This window comes from Panicum virgatum, chromosome 5K (assembly GCF_016808335.1).
Source record: "Panicum virgatum strain AP13 chromosome 5K, P.virgatum_v5, whole genome shotgun sequence".
Taxonomy (NCBI): domain Eukaryota; kingdom Viridiplantae; phylum Streptophyta; class Magnoliopsida; order Poales; family Poaceae; genus Panicum; species Panicum virgatum.
In genome coordinates, this window is record NC_053140.1 from 43000725 (window position 1) to 43023130 (window position 22406).

General features: G+C 48.6%; 5 protein-coding genes, 2 non-coding genes and 1 pseudogene across 11 annotated transcripts; 3 read left to right on the forward strand and 5 right to left on the reverse strand.

Moving 5' to 3' along the window:
• Window positions 1-1063: 1063 nt before the first annotated feature.
• LOC120710097 (lipid phosphate phosphatase 2-like) lies at window positions 1064-4157 on the reverse strand. The gene is made up of 7 exons (XM_039995756.1): window positions 3593-4157; window positions 3349-3436; window positions 3137-3246; window positions 2936-3029; window positions 2653-2841; window positions 2480-2539; window positions 1064-2155 (listed from the first exon to the last, which is right to left on the reverse strand). Exons 1-7 carry the CDS (start codon window positions 3980-3982, stop codon window positions 2016-2018), a joined length of 1071 nt encoding a protein of 356 aa, XP_039851690.1. The 5' UTR covers window positions 3983-4157; the 3' UTR covers window positions 1064-2015.
• A 612-nt stretch (window positions 4158-4769) lies between these two features.
• LOC120710869 lies at window positions 4770-4919 on the reverse strand. The gene has a single exon (XR_005690040.1). It is a non-coding gene; the product is annotated as a U4 spliceosomal RNA (small nuclear RNA).
• Window positions 4920-5176: 257 nt separating this feature from the next.
• LOC120710098 (high mobility group B protein 14-like) lies at window positions 5177-7915 on the forward strand. Of its 2 annotated transcripts, XM_039995757.1 has the most exons (6): window positions 5177-5476; window positions 5679-5747; window positions 6381-6438; window positions 6510-6554; window positions 7471-7551; window positions 7655-7915. In XM_039995757.1, the coding sequence occupies exons 1-6, from the start codon at window positions 5310-5312 to the stop codon at window positions 7691-7693; spliced, it is 459 nt and encodes a 152-aa protein (XP_039851691.1). In that variant the 5' UTR covers window positions 5177-5309; the 3' UTR covers window positions 7694-7915. The 2 variants fall into 2 exon arrangements, with proteins under 2 accessions (XP_039851691.1, XP_039851693.1); XM_039995759.1 differs by lacking the exon at window positions 5679-5747 and having other exon boundaries at window positions 5181-5476.
• Window positions 7916-8053: 138 nt separating this feature from the next.
• Window positions 8054-8126, forward strand: TRNAR-ACG. The gene has a single exon. It is a non-coding gene; the product is annotated as a tRNA-Arg (tRNA).
• A 209-nt stretch (window positions 8127-8335) lies between these two features.
• On the reverse strand, window positions 8336-9713 carry LOC120710099 (annotated as a pseudogene).
• A 450-nt stretch (window positions 9714-10163) lies between these two features.
• Window positions 10164-12713, reverse strand: LOC120710100 (uncharacterized protein At4g18257-like). The gene is made up of 3 exons (XM_039995760.1): window positions 12265-12713; window positions 11170-11484; window positions 10164-10596 (listed from the first exon to the last, which is right to left on the reverse strand). The coding sequence occupies exons 1-3, from the start codon at window positions 12621-12623 to the stop codon at window positions 10416-10418; spliced, it is 855 nt and encodes a 284-aa protein (XP_039851694.1). The 5' UTR covers window positions 12624-12713; the 3' UTR covers window positions 10164-10415.
• Window positions 12714-12891: 178 nt separating this feature from the next.
• On the forward strand, window positions 12892-14967 carry LOC120710102. Of its 2 annotated transcripts, XR_005689827.1 has the most exons (4): window positions 12893-13293; window positions 14054-14122; window positions 14206-14688; window positions 14829-14967. XR_005689827.1 is itself a non-coding variant. In XM_039995764.1 (3 exons), the coding sequence occupies exons 1-3, from the start codon at window positions 13116-13118 to the stop codon at window positions 14514-14516; spliced, it is 558 nt and encodes a 185-aa protein (XP_039851698.1). In that variant the 5' UTR covers window positions 12892-13115; the 3' UTR covers window positions 14517-14965. The 2 variants fall into 2 exon arrangements, 1 of the variants encoding a protein (XP_039851698.1); XM_039995764.1 differs by having other exon boundaries at window positions 12892-13293; window positions 14206-14965.
• LOC120710101 (cytochrome b561 domain-containing protein At4g18260-like) lies at window positions 14932-17089 on the reverse strand. 3 transcript variants are annotated; one of them, XM_039995761.1, is made up of 4 exons: window positions 16329-17089; window positions 16006-16212; window positions 15767-15915; window positions 14932-15674 (listed from the first exon to the last, which is right to left on the reverse strand). In XM_039995761.1, the coding sequence occupies exons 1-4, from the start codon at window positions 16464-16466 to the stop codon at window positions 15365-15367; spliced, it is 804 nt and encodes a 267-aa protein (XP_039851695.1). In that variant the 5' UTR covers window positions 16467-17089; the 3' UTR covers window positions 14932-15364. The 3 variants fall into 3 exon arrangements, with proteins under 3 accessions (XP_039851695.1, XP_039851696.1, XP_039851697.1); XM_039995762.1 differs by having other exon boundaries at window positions 16006-16167; window positions 16329-16884; XM_039995763.1 differs by having other exon boundaries at window positions 14998-15674; window positions 16006-16183; window positions 16329-17084.
• Window positions 17090-22406: the final 5317 nt, after the last annotated feature.

Genomic DNA, 22406 nt, shown 5'->3' on the forward strand with positions numbered 1-22406 from the left:
GGCTAGTGGGGTATATGCCCCTCTTAGTTTTTTTTTTTGCGAAACACAGTAGAAACACACACACTCACGTAAATGACCCAGTATACCCTTTAAAATTTCATCAATTCAGATAGGGGTTTTTTCATTATGACATTTTAATCGGGCTTATATTCATCGCATATGTCTACAGCAGCTATCCCTTTTTTTTTTTTGCTGTATAGTACTGTTATGCTTTCATCCTGCTTGTCTTCACCGCCCGTTCGGCTTTCACGAATAGACCGGAAGTCATCCTACTCTACAGACTACAGTGCCAGGCAGCTGCACAACAAAAAGCGCACGCATATCTCCTGTGATATTTGTTCCCGGCGCCCAGCGGAAACCGGCCCCTTTACCATGTGCTGTGAATTGGGCAGGAGAAGGAGACAGTAGTTTACAAATCCGCGTCGTTTTCACCGTGCGCCACCGAAATATCCCACCGCGGCCAGCGCGGTGAAGATTACATATAATCCTGCCTGCAATCCACATCACCGCACCTGAAAATCTGAGGAATTCCGGCTTGTTTTTGCTCGATCGATCACGAACGGTCTTTGGCCTTTGCTTGCTAGTGGCGACAGAAAAGGGTTCTTATCTGCAGCCACTTCACTTTCCAGCACCGCGAGGAGAGGAGGCTGGAAGGATAACAAGCGTACGATCGGCAGCGACGGAACGGGAGGAGATGGGCGAGAGTACTAGTGGGGTGCGCGCGCGAGGTGTCAGCGAGCATGCGAGCCGGCGGCCCGGCGGGCCGGGCGGCAAAGCTCTCGGGTACCAGATGTGTCTGAGTGAGTGCCTCGGCCAAGGCCAAGGGGCCGCAGCCTTCCTTTCCTGCCATAGCCGCATTGGCTCGCCGGTCGCCGCTCGCGCCTCCTGGTGGCAACCAGTAGGACGTGAGAGCAGAAACCAACGTGTCCTCTTCACCGTATAGTCCGTACGACGAACATTGGAAATCTCGAAGACGCTGGAAAACTGGACCTGGCACGTGGTACAGGTCGTCCTGCTGCGTCAGATGCAGTTGCCGATACGGTCAGCACAAACACCCATCCAGTTTGTAGGACAAACATCGTTTATTAAATTTCGATTGCTGTACATAATAAAAAATCGGATATAGTATATACAAATTCAATACAGCTGCTATTCACATCGAGCTTCAGAGCATGCGTGCGTGTATATACGTGGAGGGGGGATCATGTCAGTAATCTGCGTTAGTGGCGGCCTGCAAATAATCCAAATGCTAGATCCTGAGCCCCTCCTCTCGTTACTTCCTTCAGCACAGCCATTGCAACAACAGAAAGTAGCAATTGAGATAGAAAAAAAGTAACAAATCACACAACGTAACTCCAACAGTCTTATTCGCGCGACAGTCGGGCAGAAGGTGGGCGGGGCAGTTGGCGGCGAGGTCGCCGCCGGCCGTGGGTGGCGGCGGAGGTCGGCGGTATTAACGTTAGGGTTTAGGGGTTCGAGGTTGGTTTCCATAGCCGGTGGCCTTAGAGGGAAGGCCGTGGGCGAGAGCTAGCCCGGCGGAGGAGGCGGGGTGTGAGCGGCGAGGCCGACGGCGGGGTCGAGCAGTGGAGGCGGACAAGGTTGGAGCAGAGGGGAAGGGATGGGGGAGGAGTTGGAGCGGCGCTCCTCGCCAAAGTCGGAGGCGACGCCAGCGAGGAGGAGGGCGACGGCATGGGCGGAGGACGGCGGGGCAAGCGGTGGAGGTGGCCCGAGTTGGAGAGACGGTTCTCACCGGTGTCGGAGGCGACCCCGGCGAGAAGGAGATCCGTGGCGGTGGCAGAGGAGAGGCAGGATGGATGGAGGCAGAGGCGGAGGCGGAGGGGAGGGAGAAGAAGAAGAAAAAGACTGGTGGGCTATGGGATGGAGGAGCTCTCGACCGAAGCTTATCGGGAGTCCTCTCCGCCTTGGCAGCCTCCTGCTGTCCTGCAAATAATCACACTACCTACGGTGGGGCCTCTGTACACCGTTGGTCCTGCGCTGGCGCCTGCTCGATCATGCTACAACAGCTGATCTCTCCGGCCGGCTTCCAATGCGTCCAGCTCGTGGCTGGTGCGCCCTCCTGTCTCTGCAGGCCGCTGCGCTCGGCTCTCCTCCTCCTGCTCGGTGATGAACCTGAAGTGCGCGTGCGGCCAGAACCCTGCCATCACGCAGACAGTCAGGGCGTGCGTTTGGTTTACAGTACTTGCTTGCTTCCAACCGTGACGGAAAAGGGAAAACAAAGGCACGCGCGGCAACAATCGTAGCACTGAATTTTTCAGAACCCTGCGATTCCGGTGGTTTGCATTTTGCATCAAACCGCTCGTTATAATGTTTATTTCAAGATTCGGCGTGTTTTCAGAGTTCACTCAGATATTCCGTTTTAGCAGATTGTTTTTTCATTAGAGTATCCTCAATGCAGCACTTCATATCATAGGGATCTGTGCGATGCGACTGCGTTCAGGCAAGGGGAATGAGGTATTACCTTTCTCGTCTGACGGAGCTGGGAAGAACTGGAGGTAGCAAACTGAAGCGACCACCAATCCTGCAAGAACATGTAAAGATCCATCAGCACCAACGAGCAACGATCAGGGGAGTTGAACTGAAGGCAGTTTCTGAGCAAATGGTCCGCTGGTAAGCGCTACGAGAAACACCAACCGAGGACGCCGCCGGTGCAGACGTCTTGCCAGTGGTGCCAGTAGTCGTCCACCCGCGAGATGGCAACCATCGCCGCGACGAGCAGCGGGAGGAGGACGACGCAGAGCTTGGCGACGTGGCCCCGGCGGTCGAACACGGTGATCTTCCCGGCGAGGTACCACGACAGGAACCCCAGGCCGGCAAATGACCCTGACACGGTAAATTGTTACTTTGGTTTGTGACGGCAGTTTTAGTCAGGAGGACAAGTATTCTGGCGATCAACTGGTTGATAGTTGATACTCACATGAGGTGTGCCCACTCGGGAAGCTTTTGTGCCCTTCCTTGATCTCCCTTGGATCGCCATGGCAAATCACTCCTGTGGTGATGTTGTCGTATACCTATAGTAAGTAGATCATCGAGGGGACGAACAGCTCATTTTTGGTAGAAAAATGATAGCAAATTAGCAAGGTGAAACCCGAAAGCAGTCGAGGTGATTTTTTTTTACCGCTTTTCCATCGGGGAAACAGCGCCAGAAGAAGTTTGGGCGCGGGCGGCCGACGGCGTCCTTGATCGCGTCGGTCAGGACCCCGGTTATCAGCACCGCAAATAGGATGCCTGCTTCGGCGATCGCCATGTAATGCAATGAGCAAATAACAAAAGGAAACATGACAGTGGCGCATTGGCAATGGAAAACAATTGATAAGAAACTGAAGTTACCTAGAATCGCATGGTGAAGATCGTACACGTTCCTCCGCCTGACGTAGATGATGATGAAGATGACCACAGGCCCAATGACGGCAATGACCTGCATGTTTATTCAGCACAAAAGAAAAATAATAGTAATTAACGCGATCAGCAGGGCCCCGTCGCCTCCAAGAATGTCATGTGTTGTTAAGGATGCCTGCATCCCAACGAGATTACGAGGAGATTATTAAAGAGAGATCGTTCGTCGTTGCCGCACCGGCACGGCCCAGACGGGGACGGTGTTGGTCTTCATGGGGTATCTGAGGTCGGTCATCATGCCGGCGCCCACGAAGCGGTGGAACGGCTCGACGACGTTGAGCAGCGCGTCGACGGCGACCAGGAGGAGCAGCGCGGCCCAGTCCCACGCGTGCGACCGCGCCACCCGCGGCACCGTCGGGAACGCGCACGCGGCGGGGGCGCCGCCCGAGCTCGTCGAGCCCCACATTGCCTCGTTCGACGCCATCGCGCTCCCGACCTGGCTGTACCGGACGCGGTCGAACGGCGCTTCCGTCGTCGGCGCCGCCGGCGGGCTCTTCTTCTTCTTCTTCTTCGTCGATCGGTTCGTTGGGCTGATCGGCGTCATACCATTTTTATAGGGCATGGACATTGCTGGATCATCGAGGGCGATGATGGACAGCCCATGGGCATCGCCTGTGGGTTGGGGAGGGGGGAATTGCTCTGGAGTTTCTTCTTTTCTGTTCAAGCCTGACAACCCCTATTGATAGCATCTTTAATTTTCTGCAAGCGTAAATTAAGAAGGACGTGATTGAGACTAATGAGAGGTGGTTTCAGGACGCATCTTCTTGGTACAAGGACTGCGATTGATGGACCGGGGGGCCCGGTGCCGCATCCCACAGGTTTTGCTGCCGAGTTGGCGAGGCCTCCCGTGCGGCACCGCGTCCGCGACGCGTTCGAGCCGTGTCCCGTCCGCGCGCGCCCGCCACACGTCCGCGAGAGTGCATGTGCAGTATGATGGGAGCACTTCAAAAAGGCCTACCTCAATTTTCTTGGAAATTTCAGGCCATTGACTTGTTCGTCCGAAGTCTCCCCAGGATAACGAGCTAGGGTCGTTTCAAATCTACCTTTGGAAAGGTCGTTGTAAAATGCAAAAGCAGCAGACTCCAACCTTATCCGGAGCAACCGGGTTGCTACTCCGTAGGTAGACAACCATGACAGGGCTTCATTATTTACAGGTAAATTCTGAAACGTACAATTGCAGAACATGACAATTTCCTGAGGCTTCCAATACGTGTGGTTTGGAGTCCCCACGTGACACTTCTTATTAGCACCGTGTCTGACGGCACGCACGTTGCTTCACAAGTGGCAGGAGATTAGAAAAATTCCTGGCTAAACCAAGGGGTCTGAGCATGAACAATTTTTGCTTCGTATCGTAGGGCTTTCCCTCCTCCGAAAAGGAGGAGCCCTTCCAGAAATTCTCAGTGGCCCGGAGGGCCAAAGAGGGGGTTTGGAAATAGTTTTCAACCAGCAATTGACGCGCCTCGGTATGACCTCACTAGCTGCGTCATTGCCCCAAGCGCAAAGATGTTTTTCATCGATGCTATGCCCCCTCGTCTTGTACTCGAATCCCTCCCTCCCGCTTTCCTCGCTAGGCGATGTGGTACAATTCATCGAAACCACATCACCACTGAAAGCCTGGGTGAGTGGGTGGTATCCCGGCCCGCAACCATTTTCGTTGGGCTTCCGGGCTCCGACTGGAAGCCCATTAAGGGGACTGGGCTGGCGAATTTCCGGCCCACGAGAGGCTGAGAGCTCAGCGGTCAGGTCGTCGTCTAGCGTCTGGACTCGTCTCCCCCTTCCCGTGCGCCTCTCCCGTTCTCCCTCTCCACTCATCTGGCTCCTCCACTCCTCGAGCTCCAAACCTCGCGTAAACCCCAGCCCCCGGCGTGCAGAGGAGAGGGGGTCGCCTCCGCGGGATGAAGACGAGGTCGCAGACGGCGCCGAAGCCCCTCAAGACGGTGGCGCTGGCGCCCAGGCCCGGCAGCCCCAAGCGGAGGCCGAGGCCGAAGCCGAAGCCGAAGCCGGCGGGGAAGGGCGACCCCCGCGCGCCCAAGAAGCCCCCCACCGCCTTCTTCTACTTCATGTATGTCCCGCGCTGCGTCTGCGCCTCGTCCCCTCCCTTCTGCCACTAATCCGCTACGGATTCCGTGTCTGCTGCGTGACTGCTCTGCCCGCGGCTCAGGGATTGGCTAGTTTGCGGTATTAGGGGCTTTTTTTTTTGAAAGCTGACTGTATGGCGATTTCCTGCAACTCTTACCTGACAGTAAATTCTAAGTGTATGGTAGTGCCATGTGTTTGTCCGCTGCCGTCGGATGGACTCGCCATTGTAGCTCACTAGGACCCAGTCCAATCAGGTACTTAGGCTTATGCACTGCAGATTGTAAATTTGTAATTGCTTGCATTTGATTTGGGATGCTGGGAGGTTAGGATACTGTAAGGTATCCTTTAGTGAATAGTGAAGCAGTTTGAATGCTCCTGGTGCTTGGTCAGAGTTCGCCTCTTTGCCATAGATTGCCTAGAGGCAGGTTTTAGTTTTCATCATTCCTTCTTCTCAGTTTCAGATATTCAGAGTTCAGATTATTGGATAATGTCAGATTAGTGACATTTCCATACAACACCATTTCAGATGGACGGCACCTGTTTTTCTGATGTGAAGGACATCTGACTTGTCGTAGCAATCAGCCTTTGTACTCAGTCCAAAGTATACTGGGAGCTGATTGACTTTATCACTGATTTATAAACAAAATCGTGTATGTTCTTAGTTAGCAGATTTTTTTTGGTTGCAAAGTTTTAAGTTCCCAGCAATAATCACATTCGATTTGTTTAACCTAAATTCTTTATGCTGCATCCATTCACCTCCATTTGACATATTGCTTGCTCAAGGTTTCTCACGTATCTTTAAGTGTAACAGAGATGCAAAAGTTCATTCTGTTATGCGCCTTTGCATGATATGCCAATTTTTAATGATGCTGTATGTTGTATTGAAGGGAGGATTTTCGAAAGACTTATCAGCAGGAAAATCCAAGTGTAAAGTTAATGCAGGAAGTAAGTTTCCATCACGTTAGTGTTGGATCTTTAAACTTTGTAGTCTTGTAGTAATATATGTTGCCCTGCAGATAGGGAAGGCATGTGGTGAAAAGTGGAATACGATGGCGTTTGAGGTCAGTATTTCCTCCGTACAGCCTGATAGTTGTGTTGCATTAGGTATTTACCCTGTATTGCTTCTTGCTGGTGTAAATTGGTTAATAACACAACCATGGTGGTGTATACTTAAATACTGTGGAGTGGATATGTTTTGCATATACTTCTTTTCCTGATGAACTAGTTTATGGAAAGCAGTAACTGTGGATCAGAAAATCTCTTTATTATGTTTAATTTGGTTCATATCCAGTTTAAAGCACATAAGTTATTGCCTCTTTTGTTTTTCCTCAAACAGTGAAAAAATAATTTCCTCTGGCACCCATCTCTTATTGAAATTTTTTTTGTCTACCTGCCAAGTGGTAGAACTAATTTCTTTGTTTAATTTGCTATAACTATGGGCTATGGCAAATTCATTAATGAGTTTATACTTCAGAGTTCAGAGAGTAGGAAGGGACTTTTTTTTTTTTTGAAAGGAAGGGACATGCTGGCATGGATTGTCTGAATTGTGAACTTTCCTGACCTACATTCTCAAAATGAATTTATGTGTACTGCAGAAAATTTTGGACTATGACACATTGGCTGTTATTTTACATCGAGTTACTGTCTCAGTATTTGACCAACCCTTTTGTGAGGAGACATTGTTTACTCAACCTTGCCTTGGTGCAATCGAGCTATTCTCTTTCTATGCATGCTAGCAAACCACAGGGAAAACAAAAACAGTATGATTTCTTTTTAGGTAGAAAGTGAGTACAAGGACATCAATGCAATACCAGGCCAAAGCCCCTGGCCTAGACTTACCGCATTCATGAGCCGTGTGACCTATGAATATAAAGATAACCTATGAATTCTGTGAAGCCACAAATATTGAGTATACTCATACAAGGTTATGAAATTTGTCTTTTAGAAAATATTAGTTTTCACTTCATTCATTTACAGGAAAAGGTGAAGTATTATGATATAGCCACCGAGAAACGAGCAGAATTTGAGAAGGCGATGATTGAATATAACAAGAAAAAGGTGCATATTTCACATGTTTTTCCTGTTGCACAATCTTTCTATTCTTATGGATGAGATCATAATCCTCTTCCATAACCTCATGTTTGTTTTATTTTCCCATCAGCAAAGTGGAGAGTTGTCTGAGGAATCCGATTACGACTAGAGCTGAAGATTCTGCTATTCCAATTTCAGATGGTTCACCTCTACTACTTGAGTCAATCTATTGTATATTACAGAACTCAGAATTGTGATTTGTAATGGAATTTGTAGATACCAGTAGGAGTCCTAAGTTCACGCACAATTGTCTCATCTGTAATAGACTGGTCGTATTTAACTGACACAGAGTCATTGGTGATTCTAGTCTGGACGAACTTTCTTACTGCTCGATTTGTTCGCTTCACACTAAAGATAGAATACCTGTAGTAAATATCGATGAAACTCACTGATTGCTGCGCCTGGGCAACTCATAGCCATCCAGCAGCATGATACTTTTGAGCACGTTAATTCGTGTCATTTCAACACGGACTCCGTGGCCCAATGGATAAGGCGCTGGTCTACGGAACCAGAGATTCTGGGTTCGATCCCCAGCGGAGTCGGTTTTTTTTTCTTCTTTCCCTTAATGATTATTTCAGGAGTGATTCTAGGGGTGATTATTGCATGCACACCCTAGAAGCCAGCAAGTCTTTCATCAAGAAGAAATTTTGGCGTGTGCACGCGCTTGTGCTTGAATTTTAATTCGCGTAGCAATGTTGCATACAGCAATTTCAATTTGAAATGTTCACATTCACTCAGGAAAGGTTCATCATCCGAGCGCTCAGCAGCATCACAACCATTTCGTGTTCAACAATTAGCTTTTACAACGTTCACATTCACTCAGGAAGGGTTCATCATCCGTGTGCTCAGCTCAGTATCACCAATGCCGTGGCATTATTGTTCAAAGCCATGTCAACCTGTACAGCACTACAGCCTCACATCTGCGGCACGGCCGGCGGCGGTGCGTAGAACGACCTGAGCTGGCGGTCGATGAGCTTGCTGTGGTTGAGCGCCACCTGCAGCTCGACGTCGTCGGCCCACCACTGCTGCAGCCCGTGCGCGTCCAGGAACTTGGTCGGCCCCTTGGACACCAGCACCATCCTCGCCAGCCCAGCCTTACTACTGCTCCTGCCCCCTCCTCCGGCCGTCACGGTCGCCGTCCCGGCCGCCGCGTCGGTGTAGCAGCAGCAGATGTAGTCGTTGGTGGTGATGTACAGGTGCGGCAGCCACTTGGCCGTCCCGGACCCCGCGCGCTCCAGCGTCGTCGGCGCCTTCGCCGCCTCGCCGCCGCGGCGGAGCCCAAGTAGGGCAGCCAGGCGCGCACGCGGCCCCACACCTCGCCGGCCATTTCGGTGAAGCCCCTGAGGCTCGTGGCCAGCGACACGGACGGCGGGTTGAACACGTGGCACTCCACGAGCACGCCTTCCTTGGCCAGCGCCTTGCCCACCTGCAGCGCGAACCCGGCGCCCAGCGAGTGCCCGCCCACGCACACGCCGCGGGCGCCGTGCCGGCGCGCCGCAGCGCGCAGCGCGGCCATCGCCCCCGCGAAGCGCACGGAGCCCTTGAGGCTGTCCCCGGCGAGGAACCGGAGGTCGTCCGCGACGTCGCGCCGGAGCGTGGCCCCGCTCAGCAGCGTGCCGCGGAGCGCCACGACGGCGGCCGGCGCGCCGGCGGGGCGGAAAGGGGCGTAGCCGACCAGCAAGGCCTGGCGGTCCCACTCGAGCACGGCGCCGTAGATGGAGCCGTCGCGCTCGTCGACGGGCGTCTCGGCGAGCCTGTACATGAAGTGGCGCCACCACTGCGGCGCCAGGCCCGTGCGCTCGTCGCGCTTGTCCTGCCGGTCCAGCTCCAGCAGGTACACGCCCTGGATGAAGCATGCGACCACCATCCGCCGGTAGTTGGGATCCTTCCTGCGTGCATGCAATGTAGAAGACTGGGTTGTAACTCGGAGCTCTGGTTGACTGGTTGTGTGCTGCGAAGAAGTGGAAGGTGAGAGCAACTGACCAGCTCGAACGGAGGAGATCCCACCAGCTGGGGGACGACAGGTGCCTGGGGCCGTACACTTGGAACTCGAACGGATTCGTCGTCGTCGTCGTCGTCGCCATGGCCTCGCCGGCTTTTTTCTGGCTTGGCACCGCACCGGCCATCGTTCTCCGGTGAGGTCGTGGTCGGGCGGTCTCGTATCCTGGGCTTTAATAGCACAAGGGGAATAGTTTGGAGGCGGGATGATATGCAGTCTAGCAAGAACTGTTTGTAGCAAGTTGGAGAAAGAATCACAGAAAGTACGAGCTTTACTTTCTATCCTTTGGTTTCTTTATTTACACCGGCGGTTCCTATCCTATCAAGGGAATATGGAACCTGCTCCTTCCTCCTCTCGTTTGTGCTCTACCAAGTTATTTTCACAACTTTTAGACGACTAGAACTCACTCAACTCTCGTTTGTGCTCTACCAAGTTATTTTCACAACTTTTAGACGACTAGAACTCACTCAACTCAGAGCAAAGCGAGTCTACAACATTCGCCGACTGTTCGGCTTACGCATAACACATAGCGTACAGAAATGGAGACACACCAAACATAATGAGAATATGCTCCAAAAACAACCAAACATAGCAATTGGAATAAAGCTGAAGAAATATGCAGTCACAGTATAAAGCAAATATCTCGGAAAATCAAGATGCCATTGCCTAGATTTGTGTACAACAATATTCTGCAGGACCAACTGTACATACATCATTTCCTGAGTTTGACTTTCCTGGATCAAAAAGAAACACTTGCAGAGCGTGGTCAATTTAGTTGCATGGTTGCATGATCTACTGCAGCTGCTACTTGTAAGAAATGCGATAAAATACACTAGCTAGCTGGTAGGTCATCACTGGCTGAAGACGCCTGCTTTTCAGCAATCAACTTCTCCAGCCGTTTCTTGAGGTAAGCTTGCCTGAGTTTCTCTCTACGAGCAGCATCCTGCTCTTGTCGCCGAGATCTCACTGTCGAAGCCTTCTGCCTTGCCTCGCTTACTTCCTCATGAACCTCCCTGCAGATGTAACATGCCGCAAGTTAATCAAAGGGCCAACAACACATGATTGTGCAAAGAGAACATAATACTGACAAGAGAAATCGAGGTGATAAACTCGAGAAGTTCAGTTGTATATTGATATCGGTGGCAACGAATTTCACAATTCTACCATGGCAGTAACATAGATATTGTTCAAAAAATGATATCAAGCGACTACCAAACAACACATACATATGGGTCTTCCATCTTGAGATTTCAAATCAGGTACCTAATGAACTAACTAGAAGTGATTGAACATAAAAGATAGTGGTACACAATTACGCAACACCCAAAATCTCATAACGAAAGCTCAATTCATATTCACTGTGCTGTCTATATATGCACGAAATGCTCAATTTGCATCCCGCAATTGCAGGTGCTAGGAATATAGTATCATTTTTCCTAATTTAATTATTCATCTGTTCTACAGAAGATAATTTACTTTTATCTTCAGAGAACCAATAAAATGCAAAAAAATGAGAAAAAACTGAGAGCGCTTTATGAAATACAACTTGATAAGAGTTGACAATCGCTGTCCACAGAGAACAGTACCTCACAAAGCGCTTGTGCTCATCTCTGTCGATTGTAGTGCCTGCTCGACCAAGGCCCATTGGTTTGGCATTTGACATAGAATCCTCATGATCGTTTACTGGCTCTACAGCATCAGAGGCTCCGTGCCTGCTATCGGGCATCTGAGGCTCGTAGACATGATCGAAACTTTTTTGGAAGAAATCCACACAGTATTTCTCCTTGTCTTCTTCATCAGGTAGCTCGCCTCTGGATAATTTTTCATACAACTCTGCTTTCTTTTCTAGAGCTGCATAGCTTGCAGAACCATCCTTCACGGCTTTAAGTTCCAACTTATCTCTGTGGCAAATAAAAAAGAACACAGAGGAGACAACAGTTCTGGTCAGGACTCAAAACTTGACAGCACACACAACAATTTTTTTTGGAAATATGGTTATATGAGATTGACGGCAGAATTTAGCAGAAAACAGTTGTGAAAACACGACGTTTGGAAATGTTGCATAAACAGTCAAATAACTGGACTTATGTTGAACGGAAATGCTTGACTGCAAAGTAACAAAGAACATTGTGACTAGTGAATCAGTGGAATGAAGGAAGAGAACAAGGATGGAAATTAAAAATATCATTCTATCTCTAGTAAGTTTCAAGTCTACGCTGTCAGAGAAAAATTAAATTCGGTCTAACAATGTGAATCACATTCCCTTAAATCATCATGATTAAAATCATCATGATTAAAGAGTGATCAGGATCAGTTATCACTAGACCATCCTATTGGAGTGGAGAAAATGGTAAGGTACTGATACAATGAAAGATTAATTTTCCTAGTGTCCCCCATGTTACATCAACAAATACTGATAAGCATAATAACACAACTAAATCTGGTAGAACTTGCCGTTCTAAGTCCTTACGGACATAAATTAGGACTAACGTTATTGCAAAAAGATAGAGCTATTCGCAGGCCAATCTTTCATAGTACCTCTTATATTAACCATCTAGGGCATCCAATTTTATCAAGGGCACGCAAAGGTTCATAAATTCCACCCAAAATTACAACCAAATGGTCATGCAACATTCGCGGGAACTGATTACTTCTGCAAACAAAGAGCTGAGAAAACATACTTGTGGGCTCGGGCGTCAACGCCGGAGTTTTTGGCCCCGAGGGGATCCGAGGGCGCGGAGCGTATCTTGGCGCGGCGGAACTCCCCGCCGGAAGCGGCGGCCGCGACGGCGCCGGGGGCGGCGGGGTTGCGGGCCTCCTCCTGGGTGCGGTAGAGCTGGGCCTTGAGGTCTAGGATGGAGGCCGCGCCCACGCCCTCGATGGCCCTGTGCTTCTTCGGCATCACCGCCGACTCCGTCAGCCATCCCAGCGACTCCATCCGCCGCTCCTTCGACGCGCCCTGCTGCTCCTGAGGCGCAGGCGGAGCCTGCGGCCGTGTCGCGCCAGAGGAAGACGGCGCGGTCGCTGCCGGCGACGACATCGCGGCGGCGGGCGGCGGCCGCGTCGGGAATCGGGCGAGAAGGACCTGTGGCCTGTGGGGAAAGAGAGAGAGGAGGAAGGTCGGCGTCAGCGTGGGCTGGGCTTCTGTTTTTTTGGGAAGGGCCCGTGCTCTCTTGGGCCCATTCCAGGCCCACGCGGCAACCAACAACAATCGAGCAGGCTCGTGTTCATTCCGGAAAAAAAAAATATCGTGGGCCCGCCCATCCGCTAGATCCAAAAGAACTTGTGGTGCGCCGCGCGCGGCCGTGGCGACGCTCCGCTCTCCCGGAGGCCGGAGCCCCTCGCCGGCCACGCCATTCTGTGGCGGAGGCGGGCGGCTCCACCGGCGACGCAAAAAAATAGGGGAATTTGATATGAAATAGCCCTCGACGAACTGTATATTCTCTGTCCGCCCTTCGGCGCTCGGCTCATCCTCTCTACTACCTGCGTAGCAACCTGCGCCTGCTGCGTAAATCGATCGATCCATTCACCCATGGTGCGCAGCTTCTCCCCTTCCTCCGCGACGAGGCTCCATGCCGTGGACGCGGCGGCGGCGGGCGTGAGGGGCGGCAGGGTCCCCCTCAGGGCCCCCGCGCAGAGGTCGCTCGGCTGCTGCAGGGCGGCCGCGCGGCAGGACAGCGCCAGCGCCACGCAGGAGCCTAGGGCCGCAGGTACCTCGCTGTCTGCTCCCCGTCTTGTCACTTTGGTTGGAGTGATCCGTGCTTAGCATGCTCTGCACTTACAAGTATTGCTTAGGTTTAGATGCTATTAGAGTTCGAGTTACGTAGTACGGAACTAGTTAAACTGCTGGACATCTTGTAGTTTCGTTGCTCCGAAAAAGTAAAGAAATTCGGGAATAGCCCTTTCTGGAAAAAAGAGAGAGAGAGGTTTGATTGAAGTGCTTCCTTGCTTTATATGCACCGGACATGACGACATGAGTATACGGCTCCTTCAGTATCAATTGTGTTCCCTTCGGAGGAGAGCAGTTCAAAGTGTGCACCCACAGTTGTGTGTTCATATCACATTCAGCAATCTGTTGAACAAAGTGGTGGTTACTGATAAGCTATATCGAGATAAAATAGCATGTATAATGCTATCAATTGTAGGAACTCAAGGAAAATGTTTTCAATTTCTTTCTAATATTTGCAAGTGTATAAGATTTTGCAATTTTAACGTTATATAGAAAACAATGTGAATCCAAGACAATGTTTGGTATGAGATTGTGCTTTTAATAAAAAATGAAGCTAGATCCATTTCCTTGGCCATCAAAAGCTAAATTTCATATGAAACACAGAAACACACATTGCCAAGTGTAAGATGTTTGAAGTGCGATCACTGCTGCTACTTATTAGTGTCAGATGTTTCAAGTAGGTCTATTGCCATTTTGATTACTAAATGAAGTGGCTAATGTTACCATATTGTGTTCTGAAGTTTCTACGGCCCGTACACAGTTGGACCTCCTGGAACAACTGACGTCCCCTACATCTGATGGCATTGCTGGTAAGTCTTTACAAAGTTACAATATTTCGCGTTCATGCCTGATGTAAATAACTGTCTATGACAACTAAGAAAGCGTTCATCAGGCCTAGAGAATGGTACACTCCCAGAATCCCGTCAACGCGCTACTATCCGCGAGCAACTGTCGGCACTGGCCAATGGTAAGGTTGATGAGTTCACCCTCCCATTGGGCAAGAGGCTGAAGGAAGGCCTGAAGAGACTCAACTCCCCGACGGTGTCGCAAAGGAGGAACATCAAGAGGCAGGCCATGCTTACCCAGGTCAGTGGACGGAATGACTCGGTGTTCTTCGCGACTGTTGGGGCGTTTGTGCTCGTCCCACCTTTTGCCATTCTTGCTATTGCTGTCGCAACTGGTTATATCCAGCTCTTGCCTTGAACACAAAGGCGCAGGCAGGTTCACTTGCAATCTCCAGACTGTCATATAGGAAGATGCTTTTGCTCTGCAGTAGAACTGTATATATATACATTGTAGCAATTTGTATGTGGTGTAACTGGGTAAGTAGGTCTTATGTGCAAGGTTGTAAGCACTTGATGTGGCATAGATTTAGCATAAGAAACCAATGTTCTTATGGCGTTAAGGCGAGTTGTGGCGAGTCACCACCGCCTAGGCGGGCTAAGGCGACGCCTAGGCGGGGTAAAACGCCTAGGCGGGCCAAAATAGGGGAGCGCCTTGTCGCCTAGGCGACGCCATAAGAACATTGTAAGAAACATCTATGGATCGATATGAAAACAACGAGGAAAAAATGCAGAGTACTGAATACAGACAGAAATAATAATAGAGGTGTAACAAGTATAAAAAGGTCATGTGTTACAAATTTAAAAGGTGATCTCTTCCTGTCTTTTGCACTGTGAAATGCTGCATGATTGAAGTGCTAATTTCTTAAAAACTTGTGAACATGGATACTAAGCACAGTTCTGAACATTTCGCCCCAAAAGACATGCTAGTATAATGCTACAGCTGTCTGCCATCGATAAACTATGCCAATGGTTGCTCTAAACGGAATCCAAAAAGCGATGCGCAAGATGCAACAGCAGAGGCTCCAATCCTCCGCATTCCCAAATCAACTGTAAAAGCTGTACAATATTCTGGAATGCACACTCTCACATGTTCTAAAGAACGTCACACCACTCAAAGCATACAAGTGACCAACATTAGCAACATTACTATCTTCAGCAAACTTTACAGCACCTCGCCTCCCAACATTGCCTTTCCATTTGGAGATGTCACTCTTGCACGATAGCTAGCTCTTTCCGAAGTGTGGTTGGATAGGTTCTTCGATTATCTGTAGGCCTGAGCTGCTCAACGGAGGCGTGCCCTTGCTTCATCATGTAGCTCCACCTGTCTATCATGAGGTAGAAGAAACCCAGGAAGATGACCTCAACGGTGAGGAGGCCAGTCCAGAGCCTCACGCTCTTGGTGGTTCTCTCATGGTAGGTACGAAGGCCAATGTAAACATTCACGATGCCCGTGGCGCAGATTGCGATTCCGAGGAGCCAATGGAAGAAGTACCATAGACTCCTCACCTTAACACCTCTGTAGAAATGAGAGAGGATATGGCTTAGTAGGTTCTTTTGGAGGAAATATGGAAAGGTTGCTGTCATGCATATGGAAAGTTGTATCTCAACCTTTCTGGCCTGAAGAAACCGATTATTGGCTGGAGCCACATGACTCCATATAGTGCCAATCCTACTCTTTGGTGACTGTTACTGAATGAGTTTTCAAAGTTCATCAACGACAGTACCGCGCCGCCTGTTGCAAGAAGGACAGCTGCAACCTGCAAACCCAGTTGAGCACATGAGGAACACTATAGGAGAAGCATTTGTAAAAGAAAGTGTTGTCTCAAGCGTAGAAGATGTAAGCAGACCTGCGAAATGACATGACAATAGAAGAGGAGTCGGATGCAACCGCCGTTTTGTGATTTGGTTGACATTCTGACTAGTATTATCCCTAATGGCATCAGGAAACCGAACGAAGACCAATGGAACAATGCGTGTAGCTTGAGCTGAAATGATACTCTGGGTGTCATCTGAAAATGTAGGTTTCTGCAATCAGTAGTGTAACCCTGCTTATACTAAAAACCATAAAAACATATAAATCAGCAAAGACTAGTATAATTCAGAACTAACAACATCCTACAGTGTAACAATAAGATCTCGAAATGGATCCAATAAAATAACTTTTGATTACCTCCAAAGGATTCCCGGTCTTGTTGTGGCCCCGACTGAGAGTCTCCGTGGAATTTGAGGCGCCATTGGACGGCGCAAGAAGCGAAAGAATCGCAAAGCTTGTGCACACAAGGAGAAGCCTTCTCCCAGACGCTAGCATTTGTGTCGATCGATCGACCACCCCGACTCAGCACGACAGCAACAAGCCAACAAGCACAGAGAACTAACCTCTGGAGGGGTTCCTAAACCGGAGAAGGATCACCCTGTTCGGCTCTGAACAATGGCAAGAGAAGAGGAGCGGCAAACTCAGCCTGTATCTCTCCCTGCCACACTCACTCATGCTACTATACCTCAAACTTCAGAGGCATCCTTTCTTCCAAACTTCCTAACGCTCCTTCACCTCGCAAACACACCAGAATCCCAAAGGGCAATGGAAACCAAACAAACCAGTCTGAAGGTGGACGACGAGACCAGAAGCAAACAGCTCCGGGATGGGGAGCACACGGTTCTAGTAGATAGCGTGGGGTTGCCCTGTGTGGTTTGTGGGAGGTCTTGGTAAGGTGATCATGGAAGCTCCCCTTTTGCTCGGTGCTCCGCGATATATTATGGCGCGCTTCTATCGGCAGCTCTGCGTGGGGGGGCCGACCGGGAGGCGGAGCCGAAATGAGAGCAGGGAGGGAGGGAGGAGACCTTTTGAGCGCATTTCGCCGAGCTTTTTACAGCCCCGGGGTGTGATGATGATGGTGTGGTAGGGCGACGAGGGGAGGCTTTTCTTTCCTGTGTGGTAGTCCGGCACGGGGCGGTGCGGTGTGGTGGCGCCGGACGCGGCAATGAACTGATTGCTCTCTCCGTCGTGCTCGCCGCCAGCTGAAACGCAGGGCTTGGTTTGGTGCTCCGGCCGGTGCCCGTCGGTGCTACCTCCTCTCTCACCAACTCCATGTCCCATCGTGTCTATCTGATCTCTTGTGGTCTTGCATGGGCTCGTCCAAGATACCTCCTGGGTAGCTACAGGTTTGATTTGGTGTAGCTGTGCGCTGTCGCTTTGGTTCATGTGATTTTTGGCTGCGAAGGAGATTGGGGGGGAGGTGAAAGGAACAGATTGATAGGGGTCGGCAGATTTGTTGCATGGCGTAAGAGGCCGCCAAGCTAGTAGTCGACTAGTCGTTACTAGTGGGAAGTTCAGTTAACTAGTCTCTGTCACCTGATCCTGGAGAGGCTCTCCTTTCTTCTGAATCTACCTATCGATCACTTCCGTTGGGTGGTGCTGAAGGCTGCAAGGTTTCTACTTGCACAGGGCTGCATAAATGGTATAGAGCAATGTGCCGGTTAGTATGTTAGATTTCTTGATGCGGCAATAATGCTGAGTTATGATTTCCAAGATGTGGTAACTGTATTACCAAGATGATATGACACGTATTAATCATTTCGAATGTTAGCACCCTTCCCAATCGAACTAACCGATTGTTCTTAACGGTTACTTATCGTAGGTTGAAACCTATGCTGGTATATAGATCGCATCATTCTGCGCCATCTGCTGAATATCAGAAGGGTTTTGGAAGTTCAGAGCATCTACTGTATTCAGCAGCGTAACATGACTGCAAATTGTATGCCCCCTCAAAGTTGCAAGGTGACAGGTCTAATTCTACTATTGAGAGATTTGGGATCCATTTCTTCTTGCAATGCATAAAGAGGGAACGTACAATTTATCACTTTAAAAATGTGACCAAACTGGACCATGCCGCCCTTTTCCTCTAAAAATTTAAGCTGGCGATCGCCAATGATGAGCTTTTAGAGGGAGATGAAACGCTAATGACAGCAATTAGCCAACACGCTCATCATGACTGGCCATTTTCTACTCCTAAACACAATAATTTCTCCCAACTTTGCCCCTAGCCGTGGCATAACCCGACAGGGGATACTGATAAACCATGAGATAATGTTCGACAAATGCTGTTACACGGTGTCGAAATTATACGCTCACGAGCAGACCGGAACTCCAAATGGCAGGCATGCTATGAGTTCCATGCTTGTGCAGCTCACTCATTAGATCCTGCAGTCCTGGACCAGTTCTTGGTCTGCCCATGGAAATCCAGTGAGGAGACCGGTGGAAAAGGTTAGAGATACACATGACAGCCTTTGATCCCCATGCCACCATCATGTTGCTGACTTGCTGTATATGGTTCTCCTCAGCTCCAACACTGATCAGCGGTTGCAGTTCAGCACCACAAAATTCTCTTGGTTGCTCCAACCTCTGTAGGATAGAAAAAATATGCTGAATGTGCAATCTTGCAGTATGGTGTACACAAGCAGAGGCAGTTGACACCAACGTGTGGTTGCAGAACCAGAAACTGATACAGTTGAGCCCAACTTCTTGTTGCAGGCACTGATGCATCCTCCACAGACGGTCGATCACCAACTTACTTTCTTGGAATATAAGCCAGTAAGCACCTAGGCAGCGAGCTAAGCAGCAGCTCACGGATTTGGAAATGCGGTTCGTTCGAAGCATAATGATGGCTGCGATCTCCTTTCCAACAACCGCAATTCACCAATGATCTGATGAGCTCTCCACCGGAATTCCATCTGTTCGTGCTGGGGTCCTTCACTAGAATAAACTCCCGAGTGAGTGGCCAAACCGGGCGCAGGATCGGATCGCATCAGTGATCAGTGCCCCCCTGATTAGCCTGTGGATTAGGTTTGCTGCTGATAACTGGTATGTGATATTCCTGCATAGAAAGATTGTTCATGTGGAACCCATGGGAAAAAACACCAATTTGAAAGCTTCATCCTACTGTGCGGCTGACAGATGGTGCCTGTGACCACTGATCTGCATTCTGCAAGAATGTTCTTTGCATTCCAATTTGTACGATCTTTTAAGCAATTTGTCCAAGCAACTTATTTTTACAATGGAAGTGGCCTGCGCATGCCTGTCGAATGCGGATCTGTGACGTATGAGCATTTTGGTCAATCCTGCAATGACAAGTAGTAGATGCTAGTGCACATGCATGTCACTTGCAGTGCTTTGGCCGATAATCCAATTATTGGTCTGCCTCAATTAGCAGTAGCATAAAAGAAATGCAGTCACGTTTTTCTTTCTTTCTTACGTTTCCGGATTTCAGTTAATCACGTAATAAGATGTGCTGATGGCATATCCTGGTATGGTGCACCTAATTATTTCCCAACGATAGCATGCCCTTTTCTGGCCAGACTTTTTCACTACATTTGTTCCTTTTTGTCCAATAAGATAAGCACACAATGCAATGTTTAATGTATCTTTTGTTTAGAAAGAGGAGCGCTTCATTTTGCTTTGTCCCTACACAAAGTAAAAGAGGGACGAAAAAAGAACGTCAGAAAGATTTTGTTAAGGAGTACGAACTGTTTTCCTTTTATAAATTTATTTGACACCACTGCTTTGCAAAAGAAATCTACCAACTATGGTTTCTAGAAGACTAGAAGAAAATTAACCTCTGAAGACATGGTAATTTGTTTCTAGCCTACTTCGAAGTCACATGGTTAGAGAAATTTTCTCTCTGTTTTTTTTTTGAAACACAGTACAACGACCCTGGAAAAAAAAACGCAAACTTACCCAAAAATGCAACTGCTGGGTGCTAGTGCATGGTATAGTGAAGCAGAAAATTCAAATGTCCATTAGCTGAGACTCTTGCTTGCAAGTCCCATCGAGTCATTGCGTCAGTTGACCTTGCTCCGCATATCCCAAGATGTCGAGGCGATTTTTGATGATATGCCAACTACCGCTGCGTGCTTAATTTCCTCTATGCGAAGGGAAAGCAAAAGGCATTCGAAACTAGCCTCTCCATCCATGTTGTACTGGATGATTTTGTGGACAATGCCATGATCAAAACACCGGTGGCCTACGGAGTAGTAGTGCAGCTTCACCGGCCTAGAGGTGTTATAAAAAAACACAACGTACCCATAAGAGCAAGACGATGAACATGACTAGTAGGTGACGATTTTTTTTCTTCTTTGCATTATTGGCATTCTTTTCGCAAAGAAGAATTTGGCATTGCCACAATTGATCTAAACGGACCGAAACATGCAGAAGTACTCCGGTTTGCCGCACGTATTTTTTGGCCAAAAAATTTAAAGAAGAGGAGGGTTTAGTATATTTGTGAGGTGCGACTAATTATAGATGATTTATAGCTTTAACCTTTAAAGTTTGTATATCATCATACAATTTTCTTACATATCAAATGTGAAAGCTTTTACGTTAGTTTATACTTTACAGTTTGAAAAAAAATGATATCTCTCTTATAATAATATAATTAAGGTATGTACGTTCTCAGAGTGCGGGAGAAGAGAAGAGGTCGGAGGTATCTAGAAAAGCTACCGTCTCTAGTTAGTACAAGTCGCTTAGAGTCAGAAGGGTGCCATTGATAGATTTGTTAGAGAATCTCAAAATAGTACACAACATCAAACTCTTCACTCGGATGGTGATGGAAATCATAGAGGTTGAGGTTCACACTTCAGTAGTTGATTCGAAACCTTTTTTTTTTTGAACGGACGGCAAGAGTCTTGCCGAATTTTTATTAGAAGATGAGAAAAAAGAGAGAGCAAAGAGCCCCCTCAAACAAAACAAAAACCCCCCAAGAAAGCAACTCACTGCAACAAAGGAAAAAAAAATAAAGAAACCGTGGGGGTTAACAACCAAACAACCAAATCAACTAATCAGGGGCGCCGGGGGCAACAACTAAGAAAAAGCTAAACTGAACTGCTGGAAATCTTCTTTTGTTAGGAGGGCCACTTCCTCTTCTGACTTTGATACTTGATCGAAGGTTCTTCTGTTGCTTTCTTTCCAAATATTCCACCAAAAATAAATGATAATGCCATCGAAGAAAGGTTTGTTATGCTTGTCAAAACCAGCTCTGCATTTTTTCCACCACCCCTTCAGAGTGGTCGTAACCGTGGTTGGTGGTAGACTCCCAACTTGTAGCCAACTTATGAGTCTATCCCAGCTCGCTCTCGTGAAACTGCAATCTTTGCATAAGTGTGTCGGCGTTTCTGGTTCACTATTACATAGCTTGCATAGCGTGTCTTGTGGCCAGCCCCTTTTCGCCAAATTGTCTGCTGTCAAGATCTTTTTTTGGAGTAGGAGCCAAGCGAAAAAACGACATTTTGGTTTGGTTTTGGCCTTCCAAATTGGGTGGAACAATGACGTTCTGGTGCGGCCAATGAACTGAATACGATATGCACTTTTTGTTGTGTATTCTCCATTAGGTGTCCATCGCCAAGTAATCTCATCATCTGCATTGGTGTCTCTTGCTTGCAGCTGAATCACCTCCCTCAACTCTGCGTATTCTCTGATTTCCACTCCCGTCGTCAATGGGCGGACTAGGTCTATCCAGTGATTTCCATGCAGCGCCTTTTGTACCGAAATATTTTTTCTTCTTGATTTTTGAAATAGATGTGGTGCTAAATTCTTTGGTGATGAACCATTCAACAAACTCGAATGCCAGAAAAGTGCTTTGTTACCCTTGCCCACTTTGACAATCGTGGAGGTATGGAACAAATCTTTGTCTGTTTTGTCACAAGGGATCGCTAGTCCTGTCCATGGCCGTTCTTCGTTTTTCCATTGGAACCAAAGCCATCTAAGTCTGAGTGCCCTTGCTAGCCGATCAAGGTCGAGTATCCCAAGTCCCCCAAGTCTTTTGGTGTGCACACCGAAGGCCATCTCACTAGGCAATGACCTCCGTTCACTTTCTCTGGCTCATCTCCTCTCTAAAGGAAACTTCTTCTCATCCGATCGATTTGTTTGATCAACCATTTTTGGGTTGGGAACACTGTTAGATGATAGATTGGCTGCGATGTAAGCACGCTTTTGACTAGCGTTTCTCTTCCTGCCGTTGATAACATTTTCCCTTTCCACCCTGGTAATCTCTTCCCAATCTTGTCAAGGAGCGGCTGCACATCTACCCTCCGGAGCTTGCGAGTGTGTAGTGGTAAGCCCAGATATTTGCCGGGGAATGAGGAAACTTTCCCTGGGAAATCTATCAAAGTGTTGGATATCATGTCCTCGGTGCATCGAATCGGAAATATTTCTATTTTGTTCATGTTGACCTTTAATCCCGAACATCTCACAAAGACT